The sequence below is a fragment of the Acanthaster planci genome, linkage group LG10, assembly GCF_054643075.1.
Source record: "Acanthaster planci isolate LZ-2023a linkage group LG10, COTS_SCS, whole genome shotgun sequence".
Classification (NCBI taxonomy): Eukaryota; Metazoa; Echinodermata; class Asteroidea; order Valvatida; family Acanthasteridae; genus Acanthaster; species Acanthaster planci.
The window spans coordinates 959621-973906 of NC_141786.1; the positions used below are offsets into that span (position 1 = coordinate 959621).

General features: G+C 38.6%; 1 protein-coding gene across 1 annotated transcript in view; it reads right to left on the bottom strand.

The window, feature by feature from the left end:
* Positions 1–2206: 2206 nt before the first annotated feature.
* LOC110983548 (uncharacterized) overlaps positions 2207–14286 on the bottom strand; it is a 56885-nt gene continuing 44805 nt past the window's right edge. The window contains exons 59-71 of the mRNA XM_087142443.1: positions 14068–14181; positions 12993–13103; positions 12668–12781; positions 11954–12067; positions 11498–11608; positions 11233–11346; positions 10616–10753; positions 10120–10257; positions 9815–9937; positions 9382–9495; positions 4831–4860; positions 4130–4228; positions 2207–3936 (exon numbers count right to left, since the gene is read on the bottom strand). Coding sequence (XP_086998569.1) covers positions 3698–3936; positions 4130–4228; positions 4831–4860; positions 9382–9495; positions 9815–9937; positions 10120–10257; positions 10616–10753; positions 11233–11346; positions 11498–11608; positions 11954–12067; positions 12668–12781; positions 12993–13103; positions 14068–14181 — 1559 coding nt within the window. The 3' untranslated portion in view covers positions 2207–3697. The remainder of the gene's footprint in view (positions 3937–4129; positions 4229–4830; positions 4861–9381; positions 9496–9814; positions 9938–10119; positions 10258–10615; positions 10754–11232; positions 11347–11497; positions 11609–11953; positions 12068–12667; positions 12782–12992; positions 13104–14067; positions 14182–14286) is intronic.

Sequence of the window (14286 nt, forward strand, 5' to 3'; positions counted from 1 at the left end):
CGTCCTTGTGGCTGTGTTGCGTGGCATTGTGATAGGTGCTGCGCTTATTTTTATTTTTTTTGTTCATTTCAAAACAAACCAGCTCAGTCACAGAGAAGTGGTAAATGAATTGGTTGGCTGAAAACAATATGCCACGCTTTATCTGAAGTGTATACGTTGTTAAGAAATCACCCCATGCCCCGTAGCTCACCTCTTGCACGAAAATATAGTTCATGTACCAGTAAGCTCTTATGGCTTGTAGTTTATTGTGCTTACAATGGAGTGAAAGACAGTTAGCTGCATACCTGCAAACGAATTCATAAGTCAAAATTTAAACACAATTACCAACTTGTGAAACATCTACAGTACTTTCCTTTCCGAAATGTTATTTGCGTATTAAGACATGTAACTATTTTTTTTATTTTAATATTTTACAGTGGCAAGGTGAGAACACCACATGTATACGGTTTCCCAACTAATTTTGAAATTTCCAACTAATTTTTATATCAACCATTCTTGGAGTTGACACTGTTTGATCTCTTGACATGAAAGAGAACGGGGCATGTATATTTAGCAATGGTTAAACCTTTGGAAACACATTCCTTGCGTAATTTTCCTGATGATTTCTTTGGTCAGACTTTAAAGGGCAAGCGACTCAAAAAAGCAATGACCAAACAACCCCTCTATTCTGGTTCCTCTGAAATTGAATCATAGATGAGATAATTTCTTTGATACAATAGAATAAGTTTTACATTTTAATATTGTAATAGCACAGTGAGTTCTGAAACTACAAGGAAACCGTCTCATAACAAATACATTGTAAGTATTTTTAAAAGAAGGAAAATTAACTTCCAGTGTTCCGTATTTCCTAACTTTGGCTGTGTTTGTAATATGATGCCAATGATATTTTCCCGTTAATTGATTAAAACATCAAACGCTCTAATATGAATTGCTGTTGTCAAGTTGACCGTTTGCATAGTTCTGAATACCCAAGCATAATAGATGAGCTCTGCAATATTTACATTTTTAGAATGTTGGTACAATAATTTTTTATTGTCATCTATCAGTACTCTAACCTTATGAAAATGGATGAAAGAAATTAATTAGAATTCATATTTTGCTTAATAGACCGCCTGACACTTAAAACCCTGCAGGGTAATATTTTAACTAAAATTAACATTTTTATAAGAGTCCAGGGTATGTCATAAATTTGTGGAGATGCGAAGCATGGTACTTGCCGAGCGTAACTCGTATTGCCTTGTGTGTTTACGTTCAAGTTGTTCTTCCAACCCATGATGTTTGGTATGCGTTGATCATTAAGTAAGAAGTGATTAAGAGAACTAGAGGAGCACTCGACCAAAATAATTGTCGTTTTTGTAACAAGATGTCTGGATGTAAAATGTCGTCCACACAGAGGCATGTGTAATAATAACAATTCAGAGTATCACCACATTATTTGTATGAGAAACAACATTCCCATTCCAAAGAACAGCGGTGCATGCTCTGTTTCACGTAGCTCCCTGCTGGCTTGTAATGGATAATGACAGTCTGATTCGTGGGGTGGCAAAAGTTCACTATCCCACCGTAGATCTTCTTATACTAAGATACTACTGTCAGTTTAAGGATTGATAGAATACAGTCACTCTACGTCAATGTTGTGCAGTCATATTGCTCCGATGTGATGCATCATAAATGCGATGTGGTGCATGTTGCCGGTGAATTTGTGCATTGTCTTTGGCAGCCTTAATAAAGAGACAGGGTAATACACTTCTCACAATGTAGGGCAACAGAGCAAGACACTTGGAACAATATTACCCAGAGGTAGTAATTCAAGGAATGTCTTCAAGATATTTCAGACGCACCTTCATCGCAACAAAATGGCCATACCGCCCACATTTTTACTTTCAGGTATCGTTTGGATTTGCAATAAATGCCTACCAGGCATGCGTGTGGTAGCGTAACATTAACGTATAGGTCGTTGAAATTCAAAGAATGTTGTGACAAAACTACCAAAATGTGACGGCCACAGTGTTTGGAAATATCTAATATTAATCGTTGCACAAACCTATGGGAATTTTAAATATTCTCTGTAGAAACGTATCGATTTGCAATAAATTTAGAGATTTGCTGCAGAAAGCCAGTATTTTGTTATTCGTGTGTGAGTCATTTTAAACCGGGAACCTAAGGACTACACAAATGAAAGAAGACTGACTAACAAAATCCACTATTAAACTAACCAAACATAATTTAATTCAACCAAATTTATCAGACAAATCACGGTACCATGTGCTCCGAGGACAGGCCGACGACTGCTAACTTGATGATTGCGCAACACCTGTCATCATGCAAGGTCACATTCCACGCTTGTGTGGGCTAATACTAGTTCACATAACAGTTATCATTCCTAACAATGAAGATTACTGTTATGATGAGGTCATCTGCAAAGTACAAAGAAGCTCTTGTTGATGAAATGTGACTTTATCAACCACGAGCGGGACCGGAAGAGGGAGCTATTTTCCAAAAGAAGTGCACTTCACTGGTTCAAGAACGATTATGAAATGTGTGCATTACTGTCGAACTGCCACCAACAAAATGAACACTCCAAACCAACATGACTTCCAACCGATGAGGCGGTTCTTTTGCTCAAGCCGGATTAGCACAAGTAAAAACCTGCATACCACTTAAACGAGAGCACTGGCCCGATGATGAGCATTCCTACTGGCTGCAATATGTTTACTTTAACGTAGCTTCTTTGAATATCAACAAAGTGACGTAACGAGGGGTAGACTTCTTGGAAGCACCTGCAGTTATGGGGTGCACACATTTTGTTCAAGGGAGCACCACAGGAAAATAAGCCAAAGCTGCGTTCAAGATAGATTTCAAATAGAGGTGGGGGCACCCGGGGGTGGGAAGGCGCACATGCACTGTGCCCCCCCCTTAACCAGTGACACCACTTTGTTTGCGCGGGGATAACCCGACCGATGCTTCCCTCTTGGTTTCTGTACTTCAAGTTAAATTAATCTGCATGAATTACTCTCACGTCTGTGTTAATAAGTGAAATCAGAGTTATAAACCTAGTAGCTACAAACGAAAAAAATTTTACCCACTACATCCCAGTAAGAAAAAACATTAATGGAATCAATAGATTGTAAAAACATACCGTAAAGTCAAAATTCAAATTTGACAGGTCAACGATGTAAATTATGTGTCTTCCACGGCACAATGGTATGGACACAAAACTTATTCTTTCCCCAATCCCTGACTCTTGAGCAAATTAAATTCTTTTACAAGTTACACCACTAGATTGAAGTTCAAACATTTAACTTGACTTTTCTTCTCATAGCACGTAATCACCAGCTACCTGGACAATGATTTAACACTATAACAATGAACATGCATTTTATACATGATTGAATATGTGATTTTCTTCAGTGACGTCCATATGACATAACAGTATTGAAAAAGTAGTAAGCATTTATATTGAGAGTTTTAACCCTCCCAACGTCTACTACAAAGTGGCAACAATAACGTATCAGAGAAAGCCGTTTTGCGCAAGGATCCATTTTTTAAAGGGTGAAGCAGGTGTATATTCCACTTATTGTTGTAGCTCACGTTCGCTGACAACATCAAAACCGACTTAAAAAATTCTGTTACAAAAGTTGTAGATTAGTAAGCATTCAAAATGGTCCTTTAACGTTCACATTTATCAGACTAAATTCTAGCAAGGTCCAGGCGTTGCCTGCTCGATTGTCACTTCACATGGCGGTTTTTGACTGACTCTCAACAGTGGGATATCAACGGTGACAAACTTGGCCGTCATGGGAGGGTCACAGACGAAGCCTACGGTAGATCTGGGAACTTCAGCTTGCTGGGCGGTCAGGGGAGTGCCGCACACTCCGTTGTTTAGACTGGTAGAGCTGGTCCCACCACGGACTACAGCACCGGTCAGATGCTCACCTGTTGGAAGAAAAAACTTTAATTAACGCAAGAATAGTAAGGCGGTGTCCGTGGCCTGAAGCGACGCACCCACCTGTATAAGCTACTGGCCATCGGTAGAATGTTTAATGTCGGACACCCTTGGGCTTAATGTAAGTGAACACGAAGGAGGTTAGTATGTACCGGCTTCATGAAAACTATTAGGCCGACTTACTGGTGCAATCACCACGCTTATGAACGACGACTTTCTTGACGCAGTATTCAGTGACCAGATTCACTAGCGTGTAAATTGTTTGTGTGTCCACTGCAGGCCCTGAAGAAAAAAAATGATTTAAAGGTGCTTACGAGCTGCATACATTTTCATCAGTTACTTACACTAGATATTCAAGCCTATTCGAGGTTTCCTGTCATCAGAACAGAATGGAGAATGAGGAGCTTTAATTCTCTTAAAAATCAGTAAATCCAGAGAATCCTCTATTATTAATTATATATTCACACTATACAAGAAACATTCAAGCAAAGCAGAAGCCCATTTTGTAAATACAAATGAAACTTCGTTTAGTAAATGTAGAGTTACTATTAACGCGACGGCATCGCTCTTACAAGCATGTTCCTCAAGCGCATGTGCACATTGCAAAGTCAAATCCTCTTATTAGCTGTGGTTTAACATTCGAGGGGGAAACTTTCTTGCTTATGGAGATATGTCGTCTTTTTGTATGAATTGGAAGCACCAGCATTTTAGAAAATGTACAAACGAAAAATTGGTTTGAGAATTTCCATTTGCAAGCTCCTTGACCAGAGGCCTGGAAAATACACACCCCCTCCCTGTATAACTGTAGCGTGCTACCACCTCAGCTAGAATGGTTTCTTACATAAAATTTACTCTGTATTTGTCTTTTTTACTTGAAACCTCACCTTCAGGAGATATTAATCCGTTGGGTTGCTCTGTGGTAATTAAAAATATCAAAATCAAAATAATCACGTCTACCATTGCACTAAATAGAACCACCTAATAGGATAAGAGTCAACATAATGTTACCTGAGCATTGACATTTTAGTAAGTAAATATTGAGAAAATAAATCAGATGTTAGTAGTGGGGGGGGACTGTTTGGTACACTTTTTATAGTACACTTTTTATAGTACACTTTTTATAGTACACTTTTTATAGTACACTTTTTATAGTACACTTTTTATAGTACACTTTTTATAGTACACTTTTTATAGTACACGTTTTATAGTACAGTTTTTATAGTACACTGTGTAGAGTACAATAATGATAGTACACTTTTTTAGGGTACACGTTGACCCAAAATCTTAAAATGTTCCCCAATAGACCCATGGCCCGGTCAGGAAGTCCGGACGTAAACAAAGGGATTATAATCCTTACACAACAGTCCGTGGGTCGACTGCTCCGAAAGCAATTATCGGATTGGGAGTACTAATCCTAACAAACCGTGGGTGTTTGGTTTCGGACAATAGGCGGCTCGTGCCGCCGGTTAATGAGAGAGATAATCTCTAGATAATAGACTGTACGTAGTGGCTGAGCTGTGTCGGCGGACTATTGTGTTAATGATTACATTGTGTATGTTGGAAGTGAGCGTTGGTCTGACTTAACCTTTGGACACTAAAGAAGAGAGGGCGCCCACATGCTAGCGGTCTTTGGGTTTGGCTTACTGTGGCTACCGAGATTCGATCGATACGGGAAGAAGACTCTAGTGTCCCTAGCTGAATTTTTAATCCTTTGAACTAGAGTGTTTTACGTCTCGTTACCCTGTACATGTATACGTTTCACAAATTCAGTCACAGCGGAGCATTACTGTTGTTCGTTATTGCGGAACCTAAATGTAAAATACAGCATTATATAAAATTAAGAGTTCTGGGGGTGGCATGACGTCAGTTGGGATTTTTAATACGTAGCAAAGGGGTAAATTTATTCGTCGTGCTGTGGAATATTGTGCAGAAGTTCCGGCCAATATCCGACCTGAAAATTATCATTCGATAGTCATACCGATAAGTATAACACAAAACAAATTCAATGGACTTCACATATTGGTTTCTGGTAGGTTGGTACTGGTACCGTTTTATTTCCCGTTGTTCATCATTGATTTTTTTACAATAATTATCTTAGTAATTTTAAGAATTACTACAAAGGTGATTACCGGAAGTTTGTTAACTTTGAAATCAGGGTTATTACATGTATTCATTATTTTTGGAACAATTTGTCTCTACAGACTGTTATCTTTTAGGCATGCTCCTCTTCGTCATGAAACAGTCCGGCAAATTTTTCAGCATGTTTAGGCAAAACTCTATTCAAGGCTTTGTTGACGTCCATGCCTTTATCAAGTTTTCCATCGAGATCATCCACAATGTCCTTGTGAGTTTCATTTTCCCTCAAATATAGGTAACTTGACAGGAACTCCTTATAGTTGTCGAAAAAGTCTTGTTTGACGGCCCAGAGGGTCTTTCTGTTTGCCTTCTGCCTGGCTTGATCTTCATCCATGCCTTCGTTGACGTACTTGTCATATTTTTCATCCCTCATTTCCCTATGTGTTTCTCTAGCTTCAGTCAGCCAATCTTGGTAGGCGGCATTGTCTTCCAAATCTGAACTGTCTTCATCCGAGGTTTCGTCATCGATCTCCTCAACAGAATCCGAGTTTTCGTCAGCTTCATTCATGTCTGATTCCTCCTCACCATGGATATTTTCCATGTGCCTCTCTAGATTAAACTTCCGTCCGAAGCATTTGTCACACTGGTGACAAGCATATGGCTTGGCTGTATAAATACCATTCATGTTGACTCTGCGAAGGATGACCTTTAAATGACACGGAACAAGTGAAAGCGTTCCATATATCCTAAATATACACGTATTTACTACTTCTGATTTGCATATTTCATTGTTTATTTTTTTATTGTTTTATTGTTCAAATTGGTCTTTTTATCGCTCAAACTACTCTATGCATTGCTCGTTTACTCGTTTTATTACTCTTTTACTCTTTTCATTGTTCAAATTGTTCTTTTTATCGTTCAAATTGATTTTTGTTTTTTTTTTAGGTGTAAATTGATCTTTTCATTGTTAAAATATATTCTTTTCATTGCTCAATCGGATCTCCTATTTTTATTGTTCAAAACAAATTTCATATTTTTCAATTGGTCTCTTTATTGCAGAGGGAAGAAAACGCCAAGCCTACACAGTCCAATGAGATTACCAATGAGATTTGAGCAATGAAAATGAAAAACTTCATTCAAATCTCATTGGTAATCTCATTGGACTGTGTAGGCTTGGCGTTTTCTTCCCTCTGCAATAAAGAGACCAATTGAAAAATATGAAATTTGTTTTGAACAATAAAAATAGGAGATCCGATTGAGCAATGAAAAGAATATATTTTAACAATGAAAAGATCAATTTACACCTAAAAAAAAAACAAAAATCAATTTGAACGATAAAAAGAACAATTTGAACAATGAAAAGAGTAAAAGAGTAATAAAACGAGTAAACGAGCAATGCATAGAGTAGTTTGAGCGATAAAAAGACCAATTTGAACAATAAAACAATAAAAAAATAAACAATGAAATATGCAAATCAGAAGTAGTAAATACGTGTATATTTAGGATATATGGAACGCTTTCACTTGTTCCGTGTCATTTAAAGGTCATCCTTCGCAGAGTCAACATGAATGGTATTTATACAGCCAAGCCATATGCTTGTCACCAGTGTGACAAATGCTTCGGACGGAAGTTTAATCTAGAGAGGCACATGGAAAATATCCATGGTGAGGAGGAATCAGACATGAATGAAGCTGACGAAAACTCGGATTCTGTTGAGGAGATCGATGACGAAACCTCGGATGAAGACAGTTCAGATTTGGAAGACAATGCCGCCTACCAAGATTGGCTGACTGAAGCTAGAGAAACACATAGGGAAATGAGGGATGAAAAATATGACAAGTACGTCAACGAAGGCATGGATGAAGATCAAGCCAGGCAGAAGGCAAACAGAAAGACCCTCTGGGCCGTCAAACAAGACTTTTTCGACAACTATAAGGAGTTCCTGTCAAGTTACCTATATTTGAGGGAAAATGAAACTCACAAGGACATTGTGGATGATCTCGATGGAAAACTTGATAAAGGCATGGACGTCAACAAAGCCTTGAATAGAGTTTTGCCTAAACATGCTGAAAAATTTGCCGGACTGTTTCATGACGAAGAGGAGCATGCCTAAAAGATAACAGTCTGTAGAGACAAATTGTTCCAAAAATAATGAATACATGTAATAACCCTGATTTCAAAGTTAACAAACTTCCGGTAATCACCTTTGTAGTAATTCTTAAAATTACTAAGATAATTATTGTAAAAAAATCAATGATGAACAACGGGAAATAAAACGGTACCAGTACCAACCTACCAGAAACCAATATGTGAAGTCCATTGAATTTGTTTTGTGTTATACTTATCGGTATGACTATCGAATGATAATTTTCAGGTCGGATATTGGCCGGAACTTCTGCACAATATTCCACAGCACGACGAATAAATTTACCCCTTTGCTACGTATTAAAAATCCCAACTGACGTCATGCCACCCCCAGAACTCTTAATTTTATATAATGCTGTATTTTACATTTAGGTTCCGCAATAACGAACAACAGTAATGCTCCGCTGTGACTGAATTTGTGAAACGTATACATGTACAGGGTAACGAGACGTAAAACACTCTAGTTCAAAGGATTAAAAATTCAGCTAGGGACACTAGAGTCTTCTTCCCGTATCGATCGAATCTCGGTAGCCACAGTAAGCCAAACCCAAAGACCGCTAGCATGTGGGCGCCCTCTCTTCTTTAGTGTCCAAAGGTTAAGTCAGACCAACGCTCACTTCCAACATACACAATGTAATCATTAACACAATAGTCCGCCGACACAGCTCAGCCACTACGTACAGTCTATTATCTAGAGATTATCTCTCTCATTAACCGGCGGCACGAGCCGCCTATTGTCCGAAACCAAACACCCACGGTTTGTTAGGATTAGTACTCCCAATCCGATAATTGCTTTCGGAGCAGTCGACCCACGGACTGTTGTGTAAGGATTATAATCCCTTTGTTTACGTCCGGACTTCCTGACCGGGCCATGGGTCTATTGGGGAACATTTTAAGATTTTGGGTCAACGTGTACCCTAAAAAAGTGTACTATCATTATTGTACTCTACACAGTGTACTATAAAAACTGTACTATAAAACGTGTACTATAAAAAGTGTACTATAAAAAGTGTACTATAAAAAGTGTACTATAAAAAGTGTACTATAAAAAGTGTACTATAAAAAGTGTACTATAAAAAGTGTACTATAAAAAGTGTACCAAACAGTCCCCCCCCACTACTGATGTTGAAAATAAGAGAGTGGAATTCTTCGAATTGTGTAAGTGAAAATTGGGTTTCTGATTAGATTCAGGTACAATGCGAAAATCTACTCACTAGTTTCACACAGGTGTCCGGTGAAGCCCACCGTACACACACAGTAAACCTTGTCGATACCATCCACACAATCAGCACCATTTTGACATGGAGAGCTGTCACACTCATCAATATCTATAACAAATATCGATTTGAAACAAAGTTTTGAAACATTATCTTAATCCTGAGGACGGTTTTTTGGGGTGACCTCAAGGCTGGCCCCCGATATCGGCCGTGTCATCAGGCCAAATAGTGTTTACCTTGGCACGCATATAGGAAAGGTGTATTTTATAAATCCATCTGTGAAGTTTAGATTCAATTCATTTGTATAGTCAATTACAGTTCATACTTTCCAGTATCCACAGACAAACTGGCAATTTTTGGTGACTTGTCTCTAAAGAAATAGCAGGTGCAAAGTGCCATTTATTTAAAGAGAAAAGACTTGATAACTTACTGATTTCACATAAACTGCCTTCGAAGCCTTTGGAACAAATGCATTTGAACTCATCGGAACTTTGGCTAATGCAGATGCCATTCTTGCACGGATTAGTGGTGCATCCATCGATCCTTGTAACAGCTACAGAACAGGGACAGACAGAAAATAGCACACATTTATTGAGGGTGAGAATTTATGTTTCTCTGATTTGATTAATGTGTATTTATGTACTCAAGTGACGAGGATCCCTCCTAGGCATTTCTGCCATCGCATTATTATTCAGAGTACTATCCAGCTAAGACGTGTCTTGGAATCACACTCACCAGTGTTGCAAAGGTCACCTTCAAAGCCTTCCGAGCACTCACAGCTAAAACTACCCCCTTCGCTTCGACAGACGCCATTCTGACAAGGATTGCTGTCACATGCATTGATTGCAATTGTAGGTTGAGGTTGATTTGTTGCTGAAAAAAACATATATCGAGAGAATCCTGTTGACATTACGCTCAAATGTCATGGAAACCACAATTTCTTAAAAGAAGGTGACAAAGTCACGCCAGATGAACTGTTGATGGCTCTCACACACTGTAAACATGTTTGGCAAAGTACACATGAATCTATTCGCACCGGTGATGGGTCTATACCACAGTATCGATCCTTGGATACTCTAGTATCAGTATTGCAGAATACAATTTAAATATCATGGATCAATCATTACCGTGCCTTCTCAGAAATGCGTTCTGTGTTTCTCTTTCCTAGCAGAGTGCCAACGCATTGTCATGAGAATGCTGACGTGATGAAATGTCTTGGAATCACACTCACCAGTGTCGCAAAGGTCACCTTCAAAGCCTTCCGAGCACTCACAGCTGAAACTACCCACTTCGCTTCGACAGACGCCATTCTGACAAGGATTGCTGTTACACGCATCGACTGTAGTCGCAGGTTGAGGCTGATTTGTCGCTGTAAAAAAAGGGACTCCAGTTCACAATGTTATTCACTACTCATGTCCATCAAAATATTTGATTCGAGCTTTTCATGGGAGGACAGCAATTTAAACTAATAGGTTTTACGGTAGTATCATACAAAAATACCTCTTCTTTGAGAACGTGTGGTTCTGAAACAGAATCTATTCCCGATGGCTCTTAAGCGCCCGAAATACTCACAAAAGAGTTATTGTTTGCATTGTACTACCGCAAACCTATTATATGTCGTACAAAAAGGTAAACATTGGCACAGGCTTCACAGAAAAAGTGCTGATGGCTCTGGTAATGTCTGTTCAAAACTATGTTGCACAGGCCTACCGCAAAGTTAATATTTGATATTTGATGAGAAACCCAGAAAATTCACTGACAGGTGGTCACTCAGTTATTCCCCAAAACATTTGAAAAAAATATTGAAGATAGACATTTTAATCCCAATTTTTATTTCACAATTCATACCAGTCTCGCAGACAGATCCAGTAAAGTATGGAGCACACGTACAAGAAACCTCGCTGATGCCATCAACGCACGTAGCACCATTCTGACATGGATTACTGACACACTCGTCAATATCTAAAGGGACAGATTTATACATATACGTTCTTTCATCGATCGTGATGCGTATAATATTTTTAGTACGGCGGTTTAGGTCACATGGACAATCTTAATCTTATCGCGATAAAAAATGCGGCTATAATGGCGCTAAAATGTTTGAGAACTTTACTTTTTTCGCAGTTGGCACCCTCGTAACCTGGAGAGCATTCACAAGTGAAACTGTCGACACCCTCAATACAGACACCATTCTGACAGGGACTGCTGTCGCACTCATTGATATCTGCTGGGAAAATGAGAAATTGTAAACATGTATGTACTTTCTATATTCAGACCCCATCTTTTTGTATAGATCCAAATTTTATTGAAGGAACTTTGTCACTAATTATTTCAGTTTACTGGGGATTTTAAAAGACAACATTAAAAGGAAGGCAATATCAACAAAGAAACTCTTGCAATGTTAACATCCTGGACAAGATTATCCCAACTATGAAAACGGTTTCGTGAAAATATTTTACACTTTCCACATCCTTACTTCAAATACTGTTTTCCAATTTCCAAGTCCTAATTTTAAACGGTGATAAAAATAATATGCATTGTTTTAATCAGTTTAAATTTAAGTAATTACCTGTCTCGCAGACAGCGCCGGTAAATCCTGCAGCACAAGAACACAAGACCTCATCGACACCATCAACACACGTAGCACCGTTCATGCAAGGATTGCTGTTGCACTCATCGATATCTTGGCGTAAACAACAGCGTCAGCAGTATCGAGTTCGAATCAAACAGAATGAAGAGAACGATGCAAAAAGAATTGTAGGAAAATTTATGAACAGCCTATCAGTTGCTGAAAAAGAAACAGTCTAGTCAGCATATTATGGTCTTGTTGGGCAACATAAATAGATAATAAATAGAATAAATAAGTACTGTAGGTTTATACATTGTAATTATTGACTGACAGTTGAAGTGTAAAAAGGAAACCTCAGTACCAGAGTAAAGCATACACTTGAATGACAAATTTCAGATTGTGTATTGCCGTAATTTTCAGCTGCACAGCCAAGTATGTATAATTGTCACGTACAGAAAGTAACATGACCGGCACAAATCATAATTTTGATAATTTATTATAGGGGTCTGATCCCACGCAGAAAAATAAATAAACCTCCAGCTTTGGAATTTTAAGCTAGTTAATTTAAAGATTTTGAATGTCATTGGGAGGCCTGGTGGAAGTAGTTGACTCCAACATGCCATTGCCGAATATAGTTACTTCACAATTCCGAAAACGCTAAATCGCACTTCAGTATACAAGAGAAACAGCATTAAATGATGTTTGAACACTTACTTGTTTCGCACAGGGTACCATTGAAGCCTGGAGAACATTCACAGCTAAATGCGTCTACTTTGTCAATGCAGACACCTTTATTCTGACAAGGAGTACTGCGGCATTCATCGCTGTCTGCAGTGGAAACAAAAATATAGAAAAGTTAATTCAGGGCAGTTCATAGACGATGATTAACCCTAACCCTCCTCAATCCTTCACCTGTTGGAGGACTGAGGAGTGTTAGGGTTAATACAAGTAGACCAAAAGACATTATAAATGTTACAAATCTTAGGTAGAAGTAAAATGTTGGATCAGAAAAAGCGCATCTAAACCCTCTTACACTTACTGGTCTGACATAAGTCCCCCTCATAGCCTGGAGAGCATTCACAGCTGAAACCATTCACTTCATCCTGACAGACACCATTCAGGCAAGGATTGCTACCGCACTCATCAATGTCTAAATGAGATTTTAGAAAACAAAAACGTCTTCCGTGAATAGCTCGATTTCGGCGGAAAACAAAAGGCTTATACGTAAAACGGAAAAAAGAGAATATATCAGGCACAAAAACTGCATGAATCATTAACCATAAATGAACCATAAAACTCCATCCCATTGCTTTCTGGCCAACTGCAACTGCGATCTGTGTCTGACATGTAGGCGCGTATGAAGGATACGCCTGGAACAAATCGTGTGACATACTGTACTAGAAGAACACGTGTTATGTGCCTACATGAACAATGGGCGGGGCTTAAGGGATCTATGCATTTTTATCCTTACTATCAGAAATCTTCAAGCGGTTAAGCCTTTTAAATCTCTGATTGTAGAATATCGCTTAAAATCCAGACACGAGCCTTAAAGGACAGAGACAGAGATAAATTTAGTAGTTGGCCCAAGGCCCAAGGATAACTGTAATACCATTTGAATCTTCCAAACTGTCCAATATATGTTTTGTATTTGTTAATGTAAGTAAAAACTTTACGGATGAACAATAAACTCAAAGGACACTGAAACTTTACTACCTCGAAACGTACGCTTAATTAAGAGTTTTAAAGATGACATTTGGCATGTTTTCATGAAAGCAAAATTCTTGGTCTTTTTTTTTAAGAAGAAATTATTGTCAATAACGCCTTCCCAAAAGTTATGGTAAACTTTGCGAATCCCCGGCGATCTAAATTCCCAGAAACTGCCAAACCACTCCCACGGGACAGACTTGACCCCATCTCTACTTCCATTTGCTTGATGTGCAACTGAAGCCTATAAACTCTTAAGCCTACTGCTCTACGGTGAGTATCCTCACATCCTAGAACGCACTCACAACTGGAACCATTCAATTAGCGGTGACAAATGATCGGAGGGTATGCTTTTTCCCGACCTGTACCAGTAATGCGTGCTATTTGATCACAACAGGTTTCCAACTTACTTGTTTGACAGAGTGATCCGTTGAATCCTGGAGCACAGTTGCATGTAAACATATTGACACCATCTACACACTCGGCACCATTCTGACACGGAGTGCTGCTACATTCATCAGTATCTGGAACAACATCCGCAAAGCAAATGATTATTTCGATCATGTTGATAAGAAAGAAGGTAGCATTCATGATGTCTCTCTATTCAGTGGTATATATTTTTTCAGACG